This window comes from Mustelus asterias, chromosome 18, assembly GCF_964213995.1.
Source record: "Mustelus asterias chromosome 18, sMusAst1.hap1.1, whole genome shotgun sequence".
Taxonomy (NCBI): Eukaryota; Metazoa; Chordata; class Chondrichthyes; order Carcharhiniformes; family Triakidae; genus Mustelus; species Mustelus asterias.
The window spans coordinates 5,699,757-5,725,231 of NC_135818.1; the positions used below are offsets into that span (position 1 = coordinate 5,699,757).

At 45.5% G+C, this 25,475-nt stretch overlaps 1 protein-coding gene across 3 annotated transcripts in view; it reads left to right on the top strand.

The window, feature by feature from the left end:
* ryr3 (ryanodine receptor 3) overlaps positions 1 to 25,475 on the top strand; it is a 371,169-nt gene that overhangs the window by 313,451 nt on the left and 32,243 nt on the right. For all 3 annotated transcript variants that reach the window (XM_078233298.1, XM_078233296.1, XM_078233297.1), the window contains 8 exons: positions 118 to 206; positions 2,939 to 3,067; positions 4,177 to 4,281; positions 8,386 to 8,467; positions 9,867 to 11,176; positions 11,266 to 11,315; positions 11,410 to 11,578; positions 16,202 to 16,288. In XM_078233298.1, the coding sequence (XP_078089424.1) occupies positions 118 to 206; positions 2,939 to 3,067; positions 4,177 to 4,281; positions 8,386 to 8,467; positions 9,867 to 11,176; positions 11,266 to 11,315; positions 11,410 to 11,578; positions 16,202 to 16,288 (2,021 nt within the window). The remainder of the gene's footprint in view (positions 1 to 117; positions 207 to 2,938; positions 3,068 to 4,176; positions 4,282 to 8,385; positions 8,468 to 9,866; positions 11,177 to 11,265; positions 11,316 to 11,409; positions 11,579 to 16,201; positions 16,289 to 25,475) is intronic.

The following is a 25,475-nucleotide window of genomic DNA, read 5'->3' on the forward strand; positions in this document are numbered from 1 at the left end:
ATCATGCTCGTGTAATTTACTTCAAAGGTGTGTTTGCACACAAACTCTCCCATATCATATTTTACAGCACAATTATGTATTCCCCGATGTTTTAAAGATTTTTCTTTTAAATTGTAGATTTCCAGAATTACCTAAGAACACAAACAGGAAACACAACGACAGTGAATATCATTATCAGCACTGTTGACTATCTTCTGCGCCTCCAGGTAAAGCCAAGATATGCGATAAGGTTTTGTGAAATGCAGAACAAAATTGTTAATTTGAGTATTGTTGAAAAAAAGAGACATCTTGTCGAAGCTTTTCATTTTACACTCATCAGGACAGATGCAAGAATGCTAAATTTTAAAGGGAGCAACAATTTGTCCTGCATGTGAAAAGAGTGCTGATTGGTTGGCAGCTTGACTCTGAAAAGCTTTGACAATGTTCGAGATTTTCCGATCTCCAGATAGTTGGAGACCAGATGTATCCCCCAAGGTACATGATGCGAACCCTTGGAAGTCCTGATGCAATGATTCAGTGGGAAATGCCCGAGAGGTTTAAATTCATGATGGGTAATTGCCCAGCTCCCCAGGATCGTCCGGAGTCTCCAGCTCTCTGTTAGAGTCAGAGGGCAGAATTTTCCTGTCCCACCAAGGGCGGCACGGTAGCACAGTGGTTAGCACTGCTGCTTCACAGCTCCAGGGACCTGGGTTCGATTCCCGGCTTGGGTCACTGTCTGTGTGGAGTTTGCACGTTCTCCCCATGTCTGCGTGGGTTTCCTCCGGGTGCTCCGGTTTCCTCCCACAGTCCAAAGATGTGCGGGTTAGGTTGAATGACCATGCTAAAATTGCCCCTTAGTGTCCTGGGATGCGTAAATTGGAGGGATTAGTGGGTAAATGTGTAGGGATATGGGGGTAGGGCCTGGGTGGGATTGTGGTCGGTGGAGACCCAATGGGCCACATGGCCTCTTTCTACACTGTAGGGTTTCTATGATTCTATGATTCATCCGACACGGGACTAGTAGGCGGGGCGGACCATGCAATGATCCGTTGACCTCGGGCAGGAATTTCCAGTCTTGGCATGATCCCACCCAGGGCTCTGAACAGTTCCAACTTTCTCAACTAGATAATTACCCAGAAATGTTAGACAGACTAAAACCAAATTAAATACCTGGGTAACTGTACAACTGACTCACAAACATCCTCCCCTCATCCCCAACCTGACCTGATGTGTCCCCAACATCTGATTCCCCCATTACCCTTCAACTCCCCCGAGCACACCCCAACATGACCTCACTAACCCCCACCAGCTGACTCCCCCAGTCACCTAACTCATCTCTTGACCCAATTTGACTATCTCCCACTACCCAACTCTTCCTGACCTTGATTCCCCTCTGATCTGACATGACCCCAGCATCTTCCACCCTATCCCTTATCCAATTACCCCACCCTACCCACTTAACCATTTTACTCCCTCGCCCACTTACCTTCACTCTGCAAGTTTTCAAAGAGGTTTTGGGACATTTGAACTGTACCGACAGAATACCGCAGCGAGTGCTGGGGGTGTGGTTTCTGTGTGGAATTCTTTTGCTGATGTCTCTGAGGTTTCCTGGGCTCAGTGAATTCTGCAGATTCTCGATCAGAAGATTGCCCACAAAAATCGCAGGAAGGTAAGTTGGTATTATTCTGTTTAATCAGGGTTAGAATGAGGGGTTTCTGATCCTGATCAGCGGATTCAAGCCATGTCTCCTTTTTTTCAGCATTACTCAATTGGGGCGGCACAGTGGTTAGCTCTGCTGCCTCACAGCGCCAAGAACCTGGATTCGATTCCTGGCTTGCGTCAATGTCTGTGCGGAGTCTGCACATTCTCCCCATGTCCGCGTGTGTTTCCTCCCACAGAACGAAGATGTGCTGGTTAGGTGCATTGGCCATGCTAAATTCTCCCTCAGTGTACCCAAACAGGTGCCAGAGTGTGGCGACTAGGGGAATTTCACAGTAACTTCATTGCAGTGTTAATGGAAGCCTACTTGTGACACTAATAAATAACTTCAAACTTTAAAAACTGAATTTCTCTACTTCCGACTGAAAAATGATTAATTGTGGTTCCGAGGGAAAACTGAACTCTTAAAATGAACTTTTTTGTTCCCTTCACTTGCTGTCTACAACTAGTGAACAGACACCTTTCAAACTGGTCATTATAGACAAGTGGCCCTCATCATACTTACAATAAACTCCACGAACAATATTGTGGACCTCGGTATTACAGGGTGCTAGTAACTATTCAAGATTAAAATCGAGTAGAAAAAGATTTTACCCATTACAGTCTTCTATAGCTCATTGTGCAGAACTACAGTCGAAAATGGGTTGCGTGATTAAAGCTTACTAATGTCACAAGTAGGCTCACATTAACACTGCAATGAAGTTACTGTGAAAATCCCCGAGTCGCCACACTCCGGCGCTTGTTCGGGTACACTGAGGGAGAATTTATCATGACCAATGCACCTAACCAGCAGGTCTTTCAGACTGCGAGAGGAAACCGGTGGAAACCCATGCAGACACGGGGAGAATGTACGGACTCCACACAGACAGTGACCTAAGCTGGGAATTGAACCCGGGTCCCTGGCGCTGTGAGGCAGCAGTGCTAACCACTGTGCCACCTTGATGATTAGGAATTTATGGTTCATTCAGATGTTTTCCTACTTGGAAGATTGGAACACCCATTCTTGTGACTGGTCTGTGTTGAGAATTGAGAAGTTGGATTTTTAGGATATGTCAACAGATATTTTTGATGCTTTGCATAAAATTTAAAACATTTTTGGGAACATGAGCTGGTAACAGAACTGATAGAGACAGTAATAGGAATGGTCAGAATTCTCAGCATTTTATTCCAACCCCTTCCACTTTACGCTCATTTGTAATCTACCTGAAACATTAACGTCCACCATTTTGTTAAAATGCAGGAGTCAATCAGCGATTTCTATTGGTATTACTCTGGAAAGGACGTCATGGATGAACAAGGTCAGCGGAACTTCTCGAAAGCATTAGCTGTGGCCAAACAAATCTTCAACTCACTTACTGAGTATATTCAGGTAACACGACAGCTTCCTTACATGTCGCCTGTACAGAAAAAACAGAGTCATTATGCATCAGATTAATTCCACCGGCTGAATTTAACCGGATGTTTTATATCAGAATTAGGAGCAGAATTCGGCAATTCAGGCCTTCGAGCCTGCTCCGCCATTCAATCAGATCATGGCTGATCTCTCCCTGGTCTCAAATCCACCTCCCCACCTGTTCCCCATATCCCTTTAATCCCCTATTTTATCAGAAATATATCTATCTCCTTGGTCAACGCCTCCCAGGCTAAACAAATGAGAGGCCAGGAGCTTTCCAGTACTGGCAGCGCCACTCGGCACTCTGGCCACTGCCAGTACTGCAGGAAGACACCACGGGCTGCATTGTCCCGAGATGAGATGAGGATGAATTTCTACAGCCAGAGGGTGGTGAATCTGTGGAACTCTTTGCCACAGAGGGCTGTGGAGGCCAGGTCATTGAGTGTATTTAAGATAGAGATAGATAGGTTCTTGATGTGGTTACTGTTGTTCTGGGAGCTGCGTTGCTGTGGATCATCACTTACAGCTTTAGTGGCTGAGATAGGTAAAAATATGCGGAGTTACAGGGAAAGGGTGGGGAGGGGGCCTGGGTAAGACTCTCTGAGCAGAACTTTTCCGTCCTGCCCGCCACGGGAATAGTAGCGGGTGGGGGCCGGACCAAAGATCCGTTGACCTCAGGCGGGATTTTCCAGCTTTGGGGCGAGCACGGCTGGAAAATCCCGCCCTCTGTCAGTGAGTCGGTGCAGACCCGATGGGCCAAATGGCCTCTTCTACTCTGTAGGACTCCGATGATTCTATAATAGAGATATTCAAGTTTAGATTGGATAGAGAGATGAAGAAAAATGAGTTGTGGGTATGGAGAAATATTGGTAAATGTGATAAGAAATATCTGGTTAATGCCAACATGGGGCTGCTTAGACTGTTCCTGTGTCCTCACTTTGATGTATTTAATGTACTCCTTTGATTTTCGAAATATGCCTTTGTACCTGGTAGTTCACTGTGTGCAATGTAATCAACGATGAACTAATACACCCAAATTGCCTTTAAGTTCTGTCATATTCTGAAATCGCTCTGTCTGATTTTAGGGTCCTTGCATTGGCAACCAGCAAAGCCTTGCCCACAGCAGGCTCTGGGACGCTGTGGTGGGCTTCCTTCATGTTTTCGCTAATATGCAAATGAAGCTTTCTCAGGTACGTCCCTCGTTAAATTGCTGACAATCGCAGGCTTCCGCACTAATGCTGTCGCTTCAAATATAATGGACTGACGTTGTTTGCAGGCCCCAGGGGCTCTCCTTCATTAAGAGTTCAGCGTGCGTGAGGTTCCCTGGTCCTGATGCTATCCGTCGGATAATTGAAAGATGAAGCTGAACTGTCCTGAACTAAACCCCATGATCTTGTTTGAAAAAAAAAACTGAAAATGGTTAGATGCTAATGAGTGCCGGGGGCTATTCTGCGACTGAGTGCTCTTGCGGACAGTGGTATTGCCATTAATAACCTTTTCAGTTCAGTACAAAATGCAAAAGTGATCCCTGCCGCGATATGGTTTCAGAGAATCTAAAATAGGCAGATTTTTAAATTTCATTCATGGGACATGGGCGTCGTTGGCTGGGCCAGCATTTATTGCCCATCCCTACTTGTCCTTGGAGGGCAGTTGAGAGTCAACCACATTGCTGTGGCTCTGGAGTCACATGCAGGCCAGACCGGGTAAGGATGGCAGATTTCCTTCACATTAGTGAACCAGATGGGTTTTTCCGACAATGGTTTCATGGTCATCTTTTAATTCCAGATTTTTTTTTATTGCATTCAAATTCCGCCATCTGCCATAGCGGGATTCGAACCCGGGTCCCCCAGAACATCAGCTGAGTTTCTGGATCAACAGTCGAATGATAATATTACTAGGCCATCACCTCCCCAAGGTACAGAAGAGCCAGCAAAAAATCACTGAATTCAAGAGTCAGAAATGAAGCCTAGATCCTTCCTTGTTGCTTGGCCAGATGTGGTCGCAGCCCTCTAAGATCAAGAAGAGACCATTAGTAATGACGTTGGCAACTCGCCGTAATCCAAGTATTTGGTTTTCATTGGCAGCAACAATCCTGAATGCAGCAATGACACGTATGCTTCAGTAAGATGTTTGCACAGTGTTATTTTTTGAGGGGGAAGTGGAGTGGAATTCCACACTGTGGAATTTGCTAGGTTTAACGCCTCAATTTCCTGTGAATGTGCAATGGCCCAGCACATATACAGCACTGCCCCTGTTGTTCCCATTGTCAACCTTAACACCTATACTTTTTTTACACTGGGAGAATTTCTGTTTAACCCGATGAAATAAGTCGGCAGACGTCAGTGTCCCTTCACCAGATTCCCTTTTATTTCCAAACTCTACTACAGTGGGCGGCACGGTGGCACAGTGATTGGCACTGCTGCCCCACAGCACCAGGGACCCGGGTTTGATTCCCAGCTTGGGTCACTGTCTGTGTGGAGTTTGCACGTTCTCCCCGTGTCCGCATGGGTTTCCTCCGGGTACTCCGGTTCCTCCCACAGTCTGAAAGATGTGCTGGTTAGGTGCATTGACCCGAACAGGCGCCGAAGTGTCGTGACGAAGGGAATTTCACAGTAACTTCATTGCAGTAAGCCTTACTTGTGACTAATAAATAAATAAACTTTAGTTGATAGAGTGTTACAGGTCCTGTGTCAGTATCCAGAGTGCAAGGAGACCTGACGCTCCCATTTTATATACAGCCAAGACTCCAACGGCAGGCGATAATGAGCTCACTCTGGGAGTTCATATTCCAAGAAGCCAACCCCAATGGCCTCATTGAAGTCATTACAACCTATGTGAATGAGATGCAGATGCTGCTTTGATGAGCTGGGTCACCTCTCCTTGAATATTTTTTCACTCAGTCGTGGGCCATGGGCGTCGCTGGCTGGCCAGCATTTATTGCCCATCCCTAGTTGCCCTTGGAGGGCAGTTGAGAGTCAACTACATTGCAGTGTCTCTGGAGTCACATGTAGGCCAGACCAGGTAAGGACGGCAGATTTCATTCCCTAAAGGACATTAGTGAACCAGATGGGTTTTTCCAATAATCGACAATGGATGGTCATCAGTAGATTCTTAATTCCCACATATTTTTTGTTGAATTTAAATTCCACCATCGGCCGTGGTGGGATTCGAACCTGGGTCCCCCAGAACAGTATCTGGATTAATAGTCTAGTAATATAGTTAATAATACCACTAGGCCATCGTCTCCCATTACTTATCGAAGGAAGTGCGTAGCTTGCCATTGTAGATCGAATATTCCACGCAGTAAGTTAATTTATTGCAAAATATCAGCAAGAAAGTTGTTCATGTAACCTTTAATTTTTACCTGCAAAGCTTGAAGTTTTTGCCTTATAGGGGAGGATTTCTCGATGGGTAAATCTAGCCGACTGGAACCAATGGAAGTAATTCACTGGGATTGTGGCTGTCTGGAAGAGTGCTCCAGCACACTCATAGACACCAGCCACCAAAATGGATTGCCAGCCACGGGCTACATATTGTTACTAATGGACTGAAATTTACTGTCAGAACACTGGTGAGATTAATGATGCTCAGCACAGTGACTCCTGCACAAACAGCATAACGATCTCAGACTAGGGACAAATGCAAGATTAAACATAGAAACCCGAAGGGTTGCTGATCGAGCTGCAGTGTTCTGCTGGCAGCGTCACAGATATGACGAGTGGAATTATTCGGCCGTTCACGCCAGCGGGATTCTCCGGTCCCGCTACGGTGAACAGAGACTTGGCTGAGCGCCAAATTCTCCGTCCTCGTTTGCGGCAGTAGCGCGGGAACATCTGGAAAATTCCGGCTGACGTTCAGACAGACTGCCCGCTGCAATTCCGCGAGCGGTGTGGAGGTGAAGCAATTTGCAAATCGCTAGAAACCAAACTCACCCCAGAAAGGTAAGTCTTGTCCAACAGCACGGTTAATGACGTGACCAGTGAGTTGCTGCCGAACAAATCCTGGCACTGAACGTTAACTCCCTCAAGTAAGGGCGGCACAGTGGTTAGCACTGCTGCCTCACAGCACCAGGGACCCGGGTTTGATTCCGGCCTCGGGTCACTGTCTGCGTGGAGTTTGCATGTTATAGAATCATAGAATTCTACAGTGCAGAAGGAGGCCATTCGGCCCATTGAGCCTGCGCCGACCACAATCCCACCCAGGCCCTATCCCCATAACCCCATGCATTTACCCTAGCTAGTGCCCCTGACATTAGGGTCAATTTAGCATGGCCAATCCACCTACCCGCACATCTTTGGACTGTGGGAGGGAACCCGGAGGAAACCCACGGGGAGAATGTGCAGACTCCGCACAGACAGTGACCTGAGGCTGGAATCAAACCTGGGTCCCTGGCACTGTGGAGCACCAGCCCTAACCAACGTGCCACCGGGTACGCCAGGGGCGATTTGTCATCCCTGACTGTACGAGACAACATGGTTGAAAACTTGCTCACTGGAAACATTGGAATTTCATCTCTGCCCCGAGCCTTCCCCTCCCACCATCATCCAATCTCTGGAGCTTCTGGATTCTAAAGTAAAGTTTATTTATTAGTAACGAGTAGGCTTATATTAACACTGCGATGGAGTTACTCTGGTGACTGTTCAGGTACACTGAGGGAAAATTCAGCATGGCCAATGCATCTAACCAGCACGTCTTTCGGACTGTGGGAGGAAACCAGAGCATCCGGAGGAAACGCACACAGACACGGGGAGAATGTGCAGACTCCACACACAGAGTGACCCAAGCCGGGATTCAAACCGGGACCCTAGCGCTGTGAGGCAGTAGTGCTAACCACTGTGCCACCGTGTTGCTCTGAACTCACAGCTCTGAGCTGTGGGTTCCTTTAGTCGTTGTAACATTGAGTTACTTTTAAGATAATGAGGCGAGAGATTCTCGGAGGACAGAATTCCGATTCCCTTCTGCCTGATTTGATATCAATAAATCACTAAGGGAATGAAGTCATGTTTATATTTTGAGAGAGTTGGTTTGACTCTACTTGCTGAAGGCTTTCCGAGTGATAGTATCTAACATGATCGTCATCCAGGGTTTAAGTGTGTCTGTATGTTAAAGCACAATGATATTGAAATATTTTGATAGATTTTAGCTTCAAAGCGATTTTTTTTCTCCTCCCTCGACCTTTCCAAGTGTCAATTCGCATCAGGACGAATAAGCAAATCGCTGACGGCTTGCTCCTTTTCCATTATCAAACAAAAATGAACCAATAAATAAAATGAAATGTCTACTTTTGTTTCTAGGATTCCAGCCAGATTGAGCTGCTGAAGGAGTTGTTGGATCTTCAGAAAGACATGGTGGTGATGTTATTGTCACTGCTGGAAGGTTAGAAATTCTTTCATGCTGTGATTGTATAGAGATTTAGTCAGCATCTGCTCCAGTAATGGTAGAGTATTAAATAAATGCTGTGAAGAAGCCCACCTCTCAAAGTATTTTTATATAGTCAGACATTGACATCATTTATCTTTTACATCTAACTTTTAACAACAATATTGTCCAGTTCTGGAGGCACAGTGGCACAGTGGTTAGCACTGCTGCCTCACAGCGCCGGGGACCCGGGTTCAATTCCAGCCTTGGGTCACTGTCTGTGTGGAGTTTGCACCTTCTCCCCCCCTCCATGTGCTCTGGTTTCCTCTCACAGTCCAAAGTTCCAGGGACCTGGGTTCGATCCCTGGCTTGGGTCACTGTCTGTGTGGAGTTTGCACATTCTCCCCATGTCTGCGTGAGTTTCCTCCGGTGCTCTGGTTTCCTTCCACAGTCCAAAAATGTACGGGTTAGCTTGATTGGCCATGCTAAAATTGAGCCTTAGTGTCCCGGGATGTGTTGGTTAGAGGGATCGACAGGGTAAATGTGTGGGTTTGTGGGGGTAGGACCTGTAGTGGGATTGTTGTCAGTGCAGACCTGATGGGCCGAAAGGCCTCCTGCATTGTAGAATTCTATGGTTCTCTGTATGTGCAAAGATGCACAGATTAGGTGGATTGGCCATGCTAAATTGCCCCTTAGTGTCAGAGGATTAGCAAGGTAAAAACATGGGGTTACAGGGATAGAGCCTGGATGGGATTGTTGTGGGTGTAGGTTCGATGGGCTGAATGGCCTCCTTCTGCACTGTAGGGATTTTATGATTCCGCTATGACTTTAAAATGTTTCACTAAATTTAATCACGTCAGTACGAATACTATGAAGATTGGTGTTGGTTGCATCTTACTCATTGGAGTGTTGGTTTATATGTGTGTGCATGCCTCTTTATAGATACATGGGACAACAAAAATAGCCATTCTGAAATATTAGTATTTGTGTCCCAAACTGAAACTATGTAACGGCCAGAATTTTCCAACCTCACCCGCAGCTGGGATTCTCCAGTCCCGCTGCTGTGAAGGGAAGGCGCCAAATCTTCCGTTCTCAGTGGCAGCGGTAGCGGGGCATGCGAGACCCGAGAATTCCAACCAATGCCATCTTTAAACTACTTTTGTTTCAGGTTCAAATCTTTTTGGGTCATGGTTTGGACTACGAATGAGCGATACCTAGAAAGAAAAACCCATACAATTGCATTCATTTCTGTTGGAATAAACTTATAACTTGCATCAATTTTATGGATTGGAGATATTTTGCGAATTGAATTTATTGGTTTCGAAATTTTACAGATATGGTTGTGGATTCTTTGAAATGCTTGCCTTTGTGTTTGTGTCCTTTTAAATTCATCGTGCCCTTCTCTCTCCAATCTTAGGTAATGTCGTAAATGGAACAATAGGTAAACAGATGGTGGACACCTTGGTTGAGTCCTCCAGCAATGTGGAAATGATTCTGAAATTTTTTGACATGTTTCTTAAATTGAAGGAGATAACCACTTCCGATACCTTCAAGGATTATGACCCAGATGGCAAAGGGTTGATGTCGAAAAAGGAATTTCAAAAAGCGTTAGAGGGGCAAAAGAAATACACACAATCAGAAATAGAGTTCCTATTGTCTTGTGTTGAAGCAGATGAGAACGATATGTTTAACTATATAGAATTTATTGATAGGTTCCACGAACCAGCCAAGGATATTGGATTTAACGTGGCTGTGTTGCTGACCAACCTATCTGAACACATGCCCAATGACAGCCGCCTGTTCACCCTTCTGCAGCCGGCGCAAAGCGTCCTCACCTACTTTGAACCCTACTTAGGGCGCATTGAGATTATGGGTGGCGCAAAACGCATCGAGAGGGTCTACTTTGAGATCAGTGAGTCGAGCAGGACGCAGTGGGAGAAGCCGCAAGTCAAGGAGTCCAAAAGGCAGTTCATCTTTGACGTGGTGAATGAGGGAGGGGAATCGGAGAAAATGGAACTCTTTGTGAATTTCTGCGAGGACACCATATTTGAAATGCAGCTGGCCTCTGAGATCTCCGAGCCCGATTCGGCCGAGCGAGCAGATGATGATGAAGATGAGTCCGTCCCGACTGAAGAGGAGGAGGATGAAGAGGTGCCTGAATCTTCGAGCGCCTTCGCAGCGGCTTGCCACGATTTCAAAATTAGACTACTCAAATTTTTCAGCATCTTCACAATTAAAAATATCAGAAGGCAATACAAAAAGATTAAGAGGATGACGACCAAGGAGTTACTGATGGCATTTTTCTCCTTCTTCTGGACTCTGTTCATTAGCCTTGTCTTCTTCATTTTCAATCTCGTTAAAGGGCTCTTCCAGATTGTATGGAGTGCCATGTTTGGCGGGGGCTTGGTCGAAGGTGCCAAAAACATCACAGTCACTGACCTTTTAGCCAGCATGCCCGATCCCACGCAGCTTGGAATTCACGGGGATGTGACGGAGTCGGAAAGGGCAGAAATCCCTGAGGCAAGCATTGTGGCAGAGCTCGAGACGATCGTGCAAGGTGAGAAAAGTGAAGCTGATATGATGCCCGATATATTTGGTACAGGTTCACGGAAAGGAGGCAAAGCAGGGGGTGACATGCACGGAGGCCTTGGTGATGTTTCCGAAATCATAGGGATAGAGAGCCCTCCAAGCATCGAAAAAGCACTGAGGCAACAAAGGAAAGCAGAGGTAGGTGTTGAAAATACTTTCCACGTTTCAGAACATGCGTCTTGGAAGTATTTCCATTTTCACACCCAATCTTTCTCCTCAATTGCAAGGTTGAACTGAAGAGCAAAATGGAAAGTAAAACGGAGGCTGAGAAGGCTGAGTAAGTTCCCCCTTACCGCGTGTACACCCATGCAAAGAGTTTCCGTTAACATTGCCGAGTGAGTGACTCCTGGTGTCTGCTCTTGCTCTGACAGCACGGAGGACGGCGAGAAGAAGGACAAAGCCAAAGAGGAACATCCAATCGAAAGTGAGGGAACAGGGCAAAGGGAGAAGAAGAGGCGACGTGGACAGAAGAAGAAAGAGCCTGAGGCGTTCTTGGCAAACTTCTGGGAGGGACTGGAAATTTATCAAACCAAAACTGTGGTACGTAGCTAGAATTTGGGCTTCGGTCCTAGAATATACCATATAAAATCAGAGAATGTGCGAAGTCTGCACATTCTCCCCGTGTCTGCGTGGATTTCCTCCCACAGTCCAAAGATGTGCAGTTTTGGTTGACTGCCCATGCTGAATTGTCCCTTAGTGTCAGGGAATTTGCAGGGTAAATATGTGGGGTTACGGAATAAGGCCTGGGTGGGATTGTGGTCGGTGCAGACTCGATGGGCCGAATGGCCTCTTTCTGCACTGTCGGGGTTCTATGATTCGATGAAAAGCCAAATACTGCGGATGCTGGAATCAGAAACAGAAAATGCTGGAAAGGGACCCAGGTTCGATTCCCGGCTTGGGTCACTGTCTGTGTGGAGTCTGCACATTCTCCCCGTGTCTGCGTGGGTTTCCTCCGGGTGCTCCGGTTTCCCCCCACACTCCAAAGAGATGCGGGTTAGGTGGATTGGCCATGCCAAATTGCCCCTTAGTGTCAGGGGACTAGCTAGGGTAAATGCATGGGGTTGTGGGGATAGAGCATTGGGTGGGATTGTGTTTGGTGTAGACTCGATGGGCCGAATGGCCTCCTTCTGCACTGTAGAATTCTATGAAAATCTCAGCAGGTCTGACAGCATCTGTGGGGAGAGAATAGAGCTGACGATTCGAGTCTAGATGACCCTTAGTCAGAAAGTTTGACTAATTTTCCATTGGTAAATGAACAGTGTTACTTCCTCGGATATGACGCTGCCTGAAAATGATTTTGCTGAATGTAGTATAAGACAAGGAATTTTTGAAAATACCATGATAAACTTCTGTTATCTCCAGTTTCTGCTTTTTCAATATCCTGATCGCCTTCCTATCTTCCACCCATCATTAGCTTAAGCTCAAAGGGAAAAACACTGCTATGTGTATCCTATCTCACACCATCTGCTGTTCATCCATCACAACCGTGTTTGCTGACGTATTTTGTTCCCTGTTCCCTGGTGCCTCCAGTTTAAAAATCTCATTGTCATGTTTAACTTCCTTCAAGACCTTGGGGTGGATTATCCTGTCCCGCCCGCCACGGGAATCAGAGCGGGCAAGCGACGGACCATGGAAAGGTCCGTTGACTCCGGGCGGGATTTTCCGGTATCGGGGCGAGCGTGGCCGGAAAATACCGCCCCTTATCTTTCCCTATCCTCCTCCAGCCTGATGGGATTCCCTTCCCTTCCCAAACTTCCTCCACTTCTGACAGGGCCTCAACACCCATTGTCTTATAGCTTTTAACCCCAGAAAAGAGGCCCCAATTTTGTTAGGATATGAGATCAGAAACCCCAAGGAATATTGTGAAGTTAGACTAGATCCCAATTATTTGCTATTTTGGCACTAATGTGAGGATGTAGTGTTTCACCAAGAATGATGCTGTTGACACAGTAGGAAGCATTTGTCAAAATAAAATGCATTTACCAACACTGTTTAACTATAACAAATGAATTAGTTTAACGTTTAACAAATGAACAATACTTATATATGACATGATACATTTCTTAACTGCTAAGCTATCTCTATTAGTTCCAATTTAAGCAATCTTCCTCTTACAGACTTAAACCCCCCCTTCAAAATCAGTTAACAACACACAGGCTTATGTGCTTGTAATTAGGTTGCCAGTTCTAGAGTTCTCAGAGCACTTCAGGAGATAGAGACGGAGAGAGAGACGTCATGTTTCTTTCAGAACTAGGCAGAAACTGACTGTTTTAAAAGAACAGAGAAACTGTGTGTTTTCCCTGCAAGCTTAGCTCCTCCCATTAACGCATGACTCTGTGTCTGTTAATCAACCTAATCAAAAGCCTACTCTGAAACCTCAAGGGGAAAACCAAGTAACCAAAATTGCATTAACTCAGATTAAAATAAACATATCCCCAGCTAAAATCAATCATTAGCCTGCATGCTCAGCATGTGAGCTGCCTGTTTTTGCGGACAAATTGGCACCATGTGAAATGGCTGAATTTTAAACATACACATCATAAGGAACATGCTACCAATACATTTCGTAAAGGCACATCATCACAAAAATGAAAGTAAGACTGGGTCACACGAGACACTTCCCTTCTAATGACGCTATGCTGCAATAAAGGCAGTTTATAATGGCTAATAAGGCACATATAAAACTCAAGGTTCATTTAATATTTTTCTCTGTATATAATGTAACTGTTACTTCAATGAACGAGTTCAGTCCAGGGCTGAAATTATATTGAATTGAGGATGGGACGTCATCACTATCCTGTTCGGCGATTAACAGTCAAGGATGTGATGGGTTGTGGGGAAATTTGAAGGTGGCCGATTGTGTCTTAACTTAGACGTCCCGAACTCGCAGAACAAATATCTCTGTGCAAAGACGTAACAAATTTATTTTACATAGAACAAAATAAACGTACATACAGCTGACCGGAGACTTTCAAAGGGTTAAGTAGCTCTGGGAATAGAGCTACAGAACCACTCTAAAAGATGTGATGTACATAGTCAAATACAGATCAATTATAGTTTTTTCCTAATCAATAATTCTGCCTTACATTAGATTAAAATCAGTTTTATTCAGTAATCATACATCAATACAAATCTCTGTCAAGTATCTCAGCCAACCATATAATCCTTAATAGCATGGTGATATTTTATTTGTCCAACAAGTCTGGACGTCGCCTCCCTTCTTGGCTCCAACTATTTCCCTGTTGCCTGGTAATGTCAGATGCTACCATACGATCAAAATGAATGTTCCCACTGGTTCATGATCCTGCGGCCGGGGCATATCTATCCTTGTGTCTGAGCAGTGAATACATCTATTCATTAATGTTGCAAAGTATGTTCCCTCATGGGAATCCTCCCGATAAGACTACTGCTAACTAACTGGTTCCCAGACCTCTGGATTTAAACTATTGACATTTCCCACCATTCCTTTCGGTAGCTTTGCTTGGCTAAAGTGAACAATACATTTAAAATATCGGCAAATATGTTTAAAAATCATAACTACTTGTTCTGATTCACTTACTGCATTCACATACGCGTAAACTGTTCATGTTAGCTTGTCCAAGAATCATTTAACTCCTTACTGACCTCCTGTCCTCTGAGACTGAATTCTGCTTACGAATCTTATTAGCCGGTTAGGAATCCCATTCTTCAGATGGCAACTCTTCGATAGCTGAAGTGTAAAATGAGAAGAGTGCAAGTATGACAATTTTTATTCGGAAATCATTCACCGAAATCTTGCTGCCGCTCATGTTGACAAGATCTTACGGTCCCGCCAATGGTGCACCTCCGCTGCGGGTTTCCCAGCGGCGAAGGGTGTGAATCTCCCGTTGACAACAGCAAGACGGTAAGATCCCACCGCCAGCAAGCAGCGTGCCGCCCCATGCCACCATCAAATACACTGTGAGAGGGAGAAAAATCCTGCCCATTATGTGTCAACCCATTCAGACATTCGACACGGGTTCATTGTTAACTTCTGGTTGGCAGCTTTCATGTACTTAAACAATTGTTTTCAATGGTTACAGGCAGCACGGCAGCACAGCGGTTAGCACCGCTGCCTCACAGTGTCAGGGACCCAGGTTCGATTCCCGGCTTGGGTCACTGTCTGTGTGGAGGTTGCACATTCTCTGCGTGGGTTTCCTCCGGGTGCTCCGGTTTCCTCCCACAGTCCAAAGATGTGCGGGTTAAGTTGATTGGCCATGCTAAACTGCCCTTTAGTGTCAGGAGGACTAGCATGGTAAATGCATGGGGCTATGGGGATAGGGCCTGGGTGGGATTGTGGTCGGTGCACCCTTGATGGGCCGAATGGCCTCCTTCTGCACTGTAAGATTCTATGTTACAAGAAAGGATTTGGTAGCAGGGACTGCATTCTAACCTCAGCTGATGCAGGCAATTTTTTCAGCCAATGGTGGGTTGTTTATTTAGAACCAAACTGATTGAAGTGTTTTTTGTTTACACTGATTGAAAGGGAAATCAAATTAACTGCTGTGCCAACTCCAATCACCTCTTAGCCACCCTCACCAGCTAACTGCGGGACATAGATGCAGGTTGTAAATCCAGCCACAATCAACTAGCCCTCCGATCCTGTCAGTGGGAATCCAGAGATGTCGCCATGATTCTAATTGGATACGGCTGCCAGAGAAGCTACCCCTCAATCTAAAAGTTTCCACACAACATTGGGTAAAAGGGTTTCAACATAACTGGTATGTATGATGGTTAGCACTGCTGCCTCGCAGCGCCAGGGACCCAGGTTCGATTCCAGCCTCGGGTCACTGTCTGTGTGGAGGTTGCACGTTCTCCCCGTATCTGCGTGGGTTTCCTCCGGGTGCTCCGGTTTCCTCCCACAGTCCAAAGATGTGCTGGTTAGGTGGATTGGCCATGCTAAATTGACGCTTAGTGTCAGGGGGATTAGCAGGGTAAACACGTGGGATTGTGGGGATAGGGCCTGGGTGGGATTGTGGTCGGTGCAGCCTCGATGGGCCGAATGGCCTCTTTCTGCACTGGAGGGATTCTACGATTCTATTAGATTGTGGTAAAATAAGAGTCGTGTGTAAAACATTGAGTTAAATTGTTCTGAGCTTCTGATTAGATATTGGTATATCATGAGCAAATTATTTTTTGTTTCAGAATTATCTCGCCAGGAATTTCTACAACCTGAGATTTCTGGCTTTATTTGTTGCGTTTGCCATCAATTTCATTCTGCTCTTCTACAAGGTAATGGAAATCATCTCAACAGTTTTGTTTTGTTTCTTGCAATGTTTTAATTTTGCATTACGTACTAACGCACCCCAACAAGTAACAACAGCTAGCAAAGAGTACGGAAATGAGAACAGTGCTTTACTCTACACAACAGAATATGAAGGGTACTAAAGTAACTACTTTCTAACCAGAGAAGATTAAACCAATCAACAGATCATGTAAGGAGAGATAAATGCACAGCAACACAAGAATTAGGAGCAGGAACAGGCCATTCGGCCCCTCGATTCTGCTCTGCCATCATTCAATAACATCATGGCTCATCTGATTGTGACCTCAACTGCACTTTGCTGTCACCCCCTTATAACACGGAGATAAAAGCAAATTACAGCGGAGGCTGAAACAAAAAAAAAAAATGCTGGAAAATCTTAGTATTTGATTTGATTTGATTTAGTATTGTTACATGTATTGGAATACAGTGAAAAGTATTGTTTCTTGCGCGCTATACAGACAAAGCATACTGTTCAAGACTGTCAAAGACTATTTCCTCGGGTGGATGGAGCTATTACAAGGGGGCATAACTATAGGGTTCGTGGTGGGAGATATAGGAAGGATATCAGAGGTAGGTTCTTTACGCAGAGAGTGGTTGGGATGTGGAATGGACTGCCTGCAGTGATAGTGGAGTCAGACACTTTAGGAACATTTAAGCGGTTATTGGATGGGCACATGGAGCACACCAGGATTATAGGGAATGGGATAGCTTGATCTTGGTTTCAGATAAAGCTCGGCACAACATCGTGGGCTGAAGGGCCTGTTCTGTGCTGTACTGTTCTATGTTCTATGTTCTATGTTCATAGATTACAGAGGGGAGAAGCAAAGCAGAGGGTGCAGAATATAGTGTTGCCGTTACATCTAAGGTGTGGAGAAAGATCAGCTTAATATTTGATTTGATTTATTATTGTCACATAAGAACATAAGAACATAAGAAATAGGAGCAGGAGTAGGCCATCTAGCCCCTCGAGCCTGCCCCGCCATTCAATAAGATCATGGCTGATCTGACGTGGATCAGTACCACTTACCCGCCTGATCCCCATAACCCTTAATTCCCTTACCGATCAGGAATCCATCCATCCGCGCTTTAAACATATTCAGCGAGGTAGCCTCCACCACCTCAGTGGGCAGAGAATTCCAGAGATTCACCACCCTCTGGGAGAAGAAGTTCCTCCTCAACTCTGTCTTAAACCGACCCCCCTTTATTTTGAGGCTGTGTCCTCTAGTTTTAACTTCCTTACTAAGTGGAAAGAATCTCTCCGCCTCCACCCTATCCAGCCCCCGCATTATCTTATAAGTCTCCATAAGATCCCCCCTCATCCTTCTAAACTCCAACGAGTACAAACCCAATCTCCTCAGCCTCTCCTCATAATCCAAACCCCTCATCTCCGGTATCAACCTGGTGAACCTTCTCTGCACTCCCTCCAATGCCAATATATCCTTCCTCATATAAGGGGACCAATACTGCACACAGTATTCCAGCTGTGGCCTCACCAATGCCCTGTACAGGTGCATCAAGACATCCCTGCTTTTATATTCTATCCCCCTCGCAATATAGGCCAACATCCTATTTGCCTTCTTGATCACCTGTTGTACCTGCAGACTGGGCTTTTGCGTCTCATGCACAAGGACCCCCAGGTCCCTTTGCACGGTAGCATGTTTTAATTTGTTTCCATTGAGATAGTAATCCCATTTGTTATTATTTCCTCCAAAGTGTATAACCTCGCATTTATCAACGTTATACTCCATTTGCCATATCCTCGCCCACTCACTCAGCCTGTCCAAATCTCTCTGCAGATCTTCTCCGTCCTCCACACGATTCACTTTTCCACTTATCTTTGTGTCGTCTGCAAACTTCGTTACCCTACACTCCGTCCCCTCCTCCAGATCATCTATATAAATGGTAAACAGTTGCGGCCCGAGTACCGATCCCTGCGGCACGCCACTAGTTACCTTCCTCCAACCGGAAAAACACCCATTTATTCCGACTCTTTGCTTCCTGTCGGATAGCCAGTCCCCAATCCACTTTAACACACTACCCCCAACTCCGTGTGCCCTAATCTTCTTCAGCAGCCTTTTATGGGGCACCTTATCAAACGCCTTTTGGAAATCCAAAAACACCGCATCCACCGGTTCTCCTCCATCAACCGCCCTAGTCACATCTTCATAAAAATCCAACATGTTCGTCAAGCACGACTTTTCCCTCATGAATCCATGCTGCGTCTGATTGATCAAACCATTTCTATCCAGATGCCCTGCTATCTCCTCTTTAATAATGGATGCCAGCATTTTCCCTACTACAGACGTTAAGCTGACCGGCCTATAGTTACCTGCCTTTTGTCTCCTTCCTTTTTTAAACAGCGGCGTAACATTAGCCGTTTTCCAATCAACCGGCACTACCCCAGAATGCAACGAGTTTTGATAAATAATCACTAACGCATCCACTATTACCTCTGACATTTCTTTCAATACCCTGGGATGCATTCCATCCGGACCCGGGGACTTGTCCACCTTCAGTCCCATTAGTCTACCCAGCACTGCCTCTCTGGTAACATTAATTGTATTAAGTATTTCTCCTGCTGCCAACCCTCTATCGTTAATATTTGGCAAACTATTTGTGTCCTCCACCGTGAAGACCGACACAAAAAACGTATTTAAAGACTCAGCCATATCCTCATTTCCCACTATTTACTCTCCCCTCTCGTCCTCCAAGGGTCCAACATTCACTCTAGCCACTCTATTCCTTTTTATATATTTATAAAAACTTTTACTATCATTTTTTATATTAATTGCTAGCCTAGCTTCATAGTCTATCCTTCCTTTCTTTATCGCTTTCTTAGTCTCTCTTTGTTGTTTCTTAAATTTTTCCCAATCACTTGTTTCTCCACTATTTTTGGCCACTCTGTACGCAGCTGTTTTTATTTTAATACTCTCCTTTATTTCCTTCGTTATCCACGGCTGGTTCTCCCTTTTCTTACAATCCTTGTTTTTTGCTGGAATATATTTTTGCTGAGAACTGAAAAGGATCTCCTTAAAAATCCTCCACTGTTCCTCAGCTATCCTACCTGCCAGCCTGCTCTCCCAGTCTACCTTAGCCAATTCATCCCTCATCCTATCATATTTCCCTCTGTTCAAACAGAGGACACTGGTTTGGGACCAAACTTTCTCCTCTTCCATCTGAATCAGAAATTCGACCATATTGTGGTCACTAGACCCAAGAGGGTCCTTCACAATAAGATCCTTAATTCTACCTACCTCGTTACACAATACCAGATCCAAAATAGCTCGTTCCCTCGTCGGTTCCGTAACATGCTGTTCAAGCAAACTATCCCGACAGCATTCTAAGAACTCTTCCTCCATTCCACCCTTACCGACTTGAGTCTGCCAGTCAATGTGCATGTTGAAGTCCCCCATGATTATTGCCGTTCCGTTTTTACACGCATCCCTTATCTGCTTGTTTATAGCCCTCCCTACCTCAACATTATTATTTGGGGGCCTATATACCACACCTACTAGTGTCTTTCTCCCTCTACTATTCCTCATCTCTACCCATAATGATTCCACGTTTTGTTCCTCAGAGCCTATGTCATCCCTCAGTACTACCCTGATATTATCTCTTATTAATAGCGCGACCCCACCACCTTTTCCTTCCTGTCTATTCTTCCTAAACGCCTGATACCCCTGGATATTCATCTCCCAGTCCTGGTCACCTTTCAGCCACGTTTCTGTAATGGCCACTAGATCGTACCCACTTGTGCTGATTTGCACCATCAACTCATTTACCTTGTTCCGAATGCTTCGTGCATTCAGGCAAAGTGTCCTTATTCCAGCTTTTATCTGGACCCGCTTTGATGAGTCGCGAACACCCTCTCCCTCTACTCCCTTATCTAAATTACCGCCTTCATTCACTTGCACCCTCTCCTCTACCATTAATTTTGTAATTCCCCTTACCCCTGCATCCTCCCCCCCATCAATTAGTTCCTTGATCCCAGTCAACTCTTCTAGCTCCCCTCCCCCCAACCTATCTAGTTTAAATTCTCCCCTGTAGCCTTAGCCAACCTACCGGCCAGGATATTGGTCCCCCTGTGATTCAAGTTCCACCCGTTTTTTGTATACAGATCACCCCTGCCCCTAAAGAGGTCCCAATGGTCCAGGAACCTGAATCCCTGCCCCCTGAACCAGTCCCTCAGCCACACATTCATCTTCCACCTCACTCCATTCCTGCCCTCACCTTCCCGTGGCACAGGCAGTAATCCTGAGATTACTACCTTTGCTTTCCTCTTTCTCAGCTGTCTCCCTAATTCCCTGTACTCCCTTTTCATGACCCCTTCTCCCTTCCTACCCACATCAGTGGTACCAATATGTACCGCTACCTCAGGCTCCTCTCCCTCCCACCTCAGGATTTCCGGGACGCGACTACCCCCAACTCCGTGTGCCGTGTGCCCTAATCTTCTTCAGCAGCCTTTTATGGGGCACCTTATCAAACGCCTTTTGGAAATCCAAAAACACCGCATCCACCGGTTCTCCTCCATCAACCGCCCTAGTCACATCTTCATAAAAATCCAACATGTTCGTCAAGCACGACTTTTCCCTCATGAATCCATGCTGCGTCTGATTGATCAAACCATTTCTATCCAGATGCCCTGCTATCTCCTCTTTAATAATGGATGCCAGCATTTTCCCTACTACAGACGTTAAGCTGACCGGCCTATAGTTACCTGCCTTTTGTCTCCTTCCTTTTTTAAACAGCGGCGTAACATTAGCCGTTTTCCAATCAACCGGCACTACCCCAGAATGCAACGAGTTTTGATAAATAATCACTAACGCATCCACTATTACCTCTGACATTTCTTTCAATACCCTGGGATGCATTCCATCCGGACCCGGGGACTTGTCCACCTTCAGTCCCATTAGTCTACCCAGCACTGCCTCTCTGGTAACATTAATTGTATTAAGTATTTCTCCTGCTGCCAACCCTCTATCGTTAATATTTGGCAAACTATTTGTGTCCTCCACCGTGAAGACCGACACAAAAAACGTATTTAAAGACTCAGCCATATCCTCATTTCCCACTATTTACTCTCCCCTCTCGTCCTCCAAGGGTCCAACATTCACTCTAGCCACTCTATTCCTTTTTATATATTTATAAAAACTTTTACTATCATTTTTTATATTAATTGCTAGCCTAGCTTCATAGTCTATCCTTCCTTTCTTTATCGCTTTCTTAGTCTCTCTTTGTTGTTTCTTAAATTTTTCCCAATCACTTGTTTCTCCACTATTTTTGGCCACTCTGTACGCAGCTGTTTTTATTTTAATACTCTCCTTTATTTCCTTCGTTATCCACGGCTGGTTCTCCCTTTTCTTACAATCCTTGTTTTTTGCTGGAATATATTTTTGCTGAGAACTGAAAAGGATCTCCTTAAAAATCCTCCACTGTTCCTCAGCTATCCTACCTGCCAGCCTGCTCTCCCAGTCTACCTTAGCCAATTCATCCCTCATCCTATCATATTTCCCTCTGTTCAAACAGAGGACACTGGTTTGGGACCAAACTTTCTCCTCTTCCATCTGAATCAGAAATTCGACCATATTGTGGTCACTAGACCCAAGAGGGTCCTTCACAATAAGATCCTTAATTCTACCTACCTCGTTACACAATACCAGATCCAAAATAGCTCGTTCCCTCGTCGGTTCCGTAACATGCTGTTCAAGCAAACTATCCCGACAGCATTCTAAGAACTCTTCCTCCATTCCACCCTTACCGACTTGAGTCTGCCAGTCAATGTGCATGTTGAAGTCCCCCATGATTATTGCCGTTCCGTTTTTACACGCATCCCTTATCTGCTTGTTTATAGCCCTCCCTACCTCAACATTATTATTTGGGGGCCTATATACCACACCTACTAGTGTCTTTCTCCCTCTACTATTCCTCATCTCTACCCATAATGATTCTACGTTTTGTTCCTCAGAGCCTATGTCATCCCTCAGTACTACCCTGATATTATCTCTTATTAATAGCGCGACCCCACCACCTTTTCCTTCCTGTCTATTCTTCCTAAACGCCTGATACCCCTGGATATTCATCTCCCAGTCCTGGTCACCTTTCAGCCACGTTTCTGTAATGGCCACTAGATCGTACCCACTTGTGCTGATTTGCACCATCAACTCATTTACCTTGTTCCGAATGCTTCGTGCATTCAGGCAAAGTGTCCTTATTCCAGCTTTTATCTGGACCCGCTTTGATGAGTCGCGAACACCCTCTCCCTCTACTCCCTTATCTAAATTACCGCCTTCATTCACTTGCACCCTCTCCTCTACCATTAATTTTGTAATTCCCCTTACCCCTGCATCCTCCCCCCCATCAATTAGTTCCTTGATCCCAGTCAACTCTTCTAGCTCCCCTCCCCCCAACCTATCTAGTTTAAATTCTCCCCTGTAGCCTTAGCCAACCTACCGGCCAGGATATTGGTCCCCCTGTGATTCAAGTTCCACCCGTTTTTTGTATACAGATCACCCCTGCCCCTAAAGAGGTCCCAATGGTCCAGGAACCTGAATCCCTGCCCCCTGAACCAGTCCCTCAGCCACACATTCATCTTCCACCTCACTCCATTCCTGCCCTCACCTTCCCGTGGCACAGGCAGTAATCCTGAGATTACTACCTTTGCTTTCCTCTTTCTCAGCTGTCTCCCTAATTCCCTGTACTCCCTTTTCATGACCCCTTCTCCCTTCCTACCCACATCAGTGGTACCAATATGTACCGCTACCTCAGGCTCCTCTCCCTCCCACCTCAGGATTTCCGGGACGCGACTAGCGACATCCTGGATCCCGGCCCCAGGGAGGCAGACCACCATGCGAGACTCCCGCCTACCTCCGCAGAAACGCCTGTCTGTCCCCTTCACCATCGAGTCCCCGATTAATACCGCCTTTCCTCCTCTTTTCCTTAGCCCTCTGAGTTACAGGGCTGGACTCCACTGCGGAGACACGGCCACTGCTGCTTCCCCCATGTATCGGGATACAGTGAAAAGTATTGTTTCTTACGCACAAAGCATACCATTCATAGAGTACATGGGGGAGAAGGAAAGGAGAGGGTGCAGAATGTAGTGTTACAGTCAGAGCTATGGTGTAGAGCAAGATCGACTTAATATATGATTTGATTTATTATTGTCACATGTATTGGGGATACAGTGGAAAGTATTGTTTCTTGCACGTTATGCAGACAAAGCATACTGTTCATAGAGTACATGGGGGAGAAGGAAAGGAGAAGGTGCAGAACGTAGTGTTACAGTCATAATGTTAGTAAAATAATTAGAAGGTATACTGGGGACAGCTCGCAAGAAGCTGCCACACGCCGGCGCCATCTTCAATCAAGACAACAGATCTGACAGCACACATGGAGAGAGAATAGAGCCAACGTTTCCAGTTTCGAGCTCTGACAAAGGGTCACCCAGACTCGAAACATTGGCTCTATTCTCTCTCCACAGGTGCTGTCAGACCTGCTGAGATTTTCCAGAATTTTGTGTTTTTATTGTCCTCTCATAGCCCTCGACTCCCCAGTCGATCACAAATCTACCTAACTCGTCCTTCACTACTCTCTGGGGAAGAGATTTCATGATGTGGAGTTGCTGGCGTTGGACTGGGGTGGGCACAGTAAGAAGTCTCACAACACCAGGGTAAAGTCCAACAGGTTTATTTGGCAGCACAAGCTTTCGGAGCGCTGCTCCTTCATCAGGTGAGTGAGGAGTTGTGTTCACAAACAGGGCATATATAGACACAAACTCAATTTACAAGATAATGGTTGCTCCGAAGAGATTTCCACAGACTAACAGCCTTTGGTGGAAAACAAATTCTCCTCATCTCAACCTCAAATGGGAGACCCCACCCCTCTAATCCTTGGATAATATTTTGTAAACAGAGTTTCACAGTGGTTAGCACTGCTGCCTCACAGCGCCAGGGACCCGGGTTCAATTCCCAGCTTGGGTCACTGTCTGTGTGGAGTTTGCACATTCTCCCAATGTCTGTGTGGGATTCCTCCGGGTGCTCCAGTTTCCTGCCCATTCATCCAGAGTCGACTGATGATTTTTCTGTCAGGAAACTTACTTTCAATACCATCTGGTGATTTCCTTTCAAGCAGTGACACGGTGGCACAGTGGTTAGCACTGCTGCCTCACAGTGCCAGGGACCCTGGTTCGATTCCCGGCTTGGGTGACTGTGCGGAGTCTACACGTTCTCCCTGTGTCTGTGTGGGTTTCCTCCGGGTGCTCCGGTTTCCTCCCACACTCCAAAGATGTGCAGGTTAGGGTGCATTGGCTGTGCTAAATTCTCCCTCAGTGTTACCCGAACAGGTGCCGGAGTGTGACAACTAGGGAATTTTCACAGTAACTTAATTGCAGTGTTAATGTAAGCCTACTTGTGACACTAATAAATAAACATTAAACTTAATTAATGCTTTAAATTAAAGGGAAGTTTGTTTTAATTCAGAGAATTAGATAGCACTTCAAAAAACTGCATAAGGTGGATTCAAATTACACTTTATAAAACTTATGGAAGTTCTATCTTATTAAGCTCCTGAGCACTAGAATAAATGTCAATTTGAATTTTTCATGCATTATGTAACAGTTAATGTCTGCATGCGTCTGCGTAATTTGAGACATAATAATTGCACCTTCTTTGATCCATCGTAACAAAAGAATTGCTCGTTGATATAATCAAGATTCATCCAGTTCACCTTCAACTTGATGGTCGCTGGATGATGCAGTGTTAGTGGTTAACGGAGCAAAGCTTCTCCCTCCATTAATCTACAGCTGACCCATGGAGTGAGGAGACATGATAGCGGTCTCTAAAAAATGAGGGATATTACTGCAGGAAATGAGCTATTTGATCTTGGCTGATAACAGTGGGAGCATTCAATAAACTAGAAAAAGCTTTCCTTCCGCTGTGGACAAATGATCCAAGATGGGATTGTCCTCGGAGACACTTTTTAAATGATTGATAACTATTTGAGGGCTTTACGCAGATAGGGAAAACCACAAGATTTTCTCTCAGAAGAACAATGAAAATAGGCATCCCTTGAAAGGGAATCACCAGATGGTGTTGGAAGAAGGTTTTCTGACGGAATAATCATCAGTGGACTCTGGGTGAATGGGGTCGGATTCTTCTC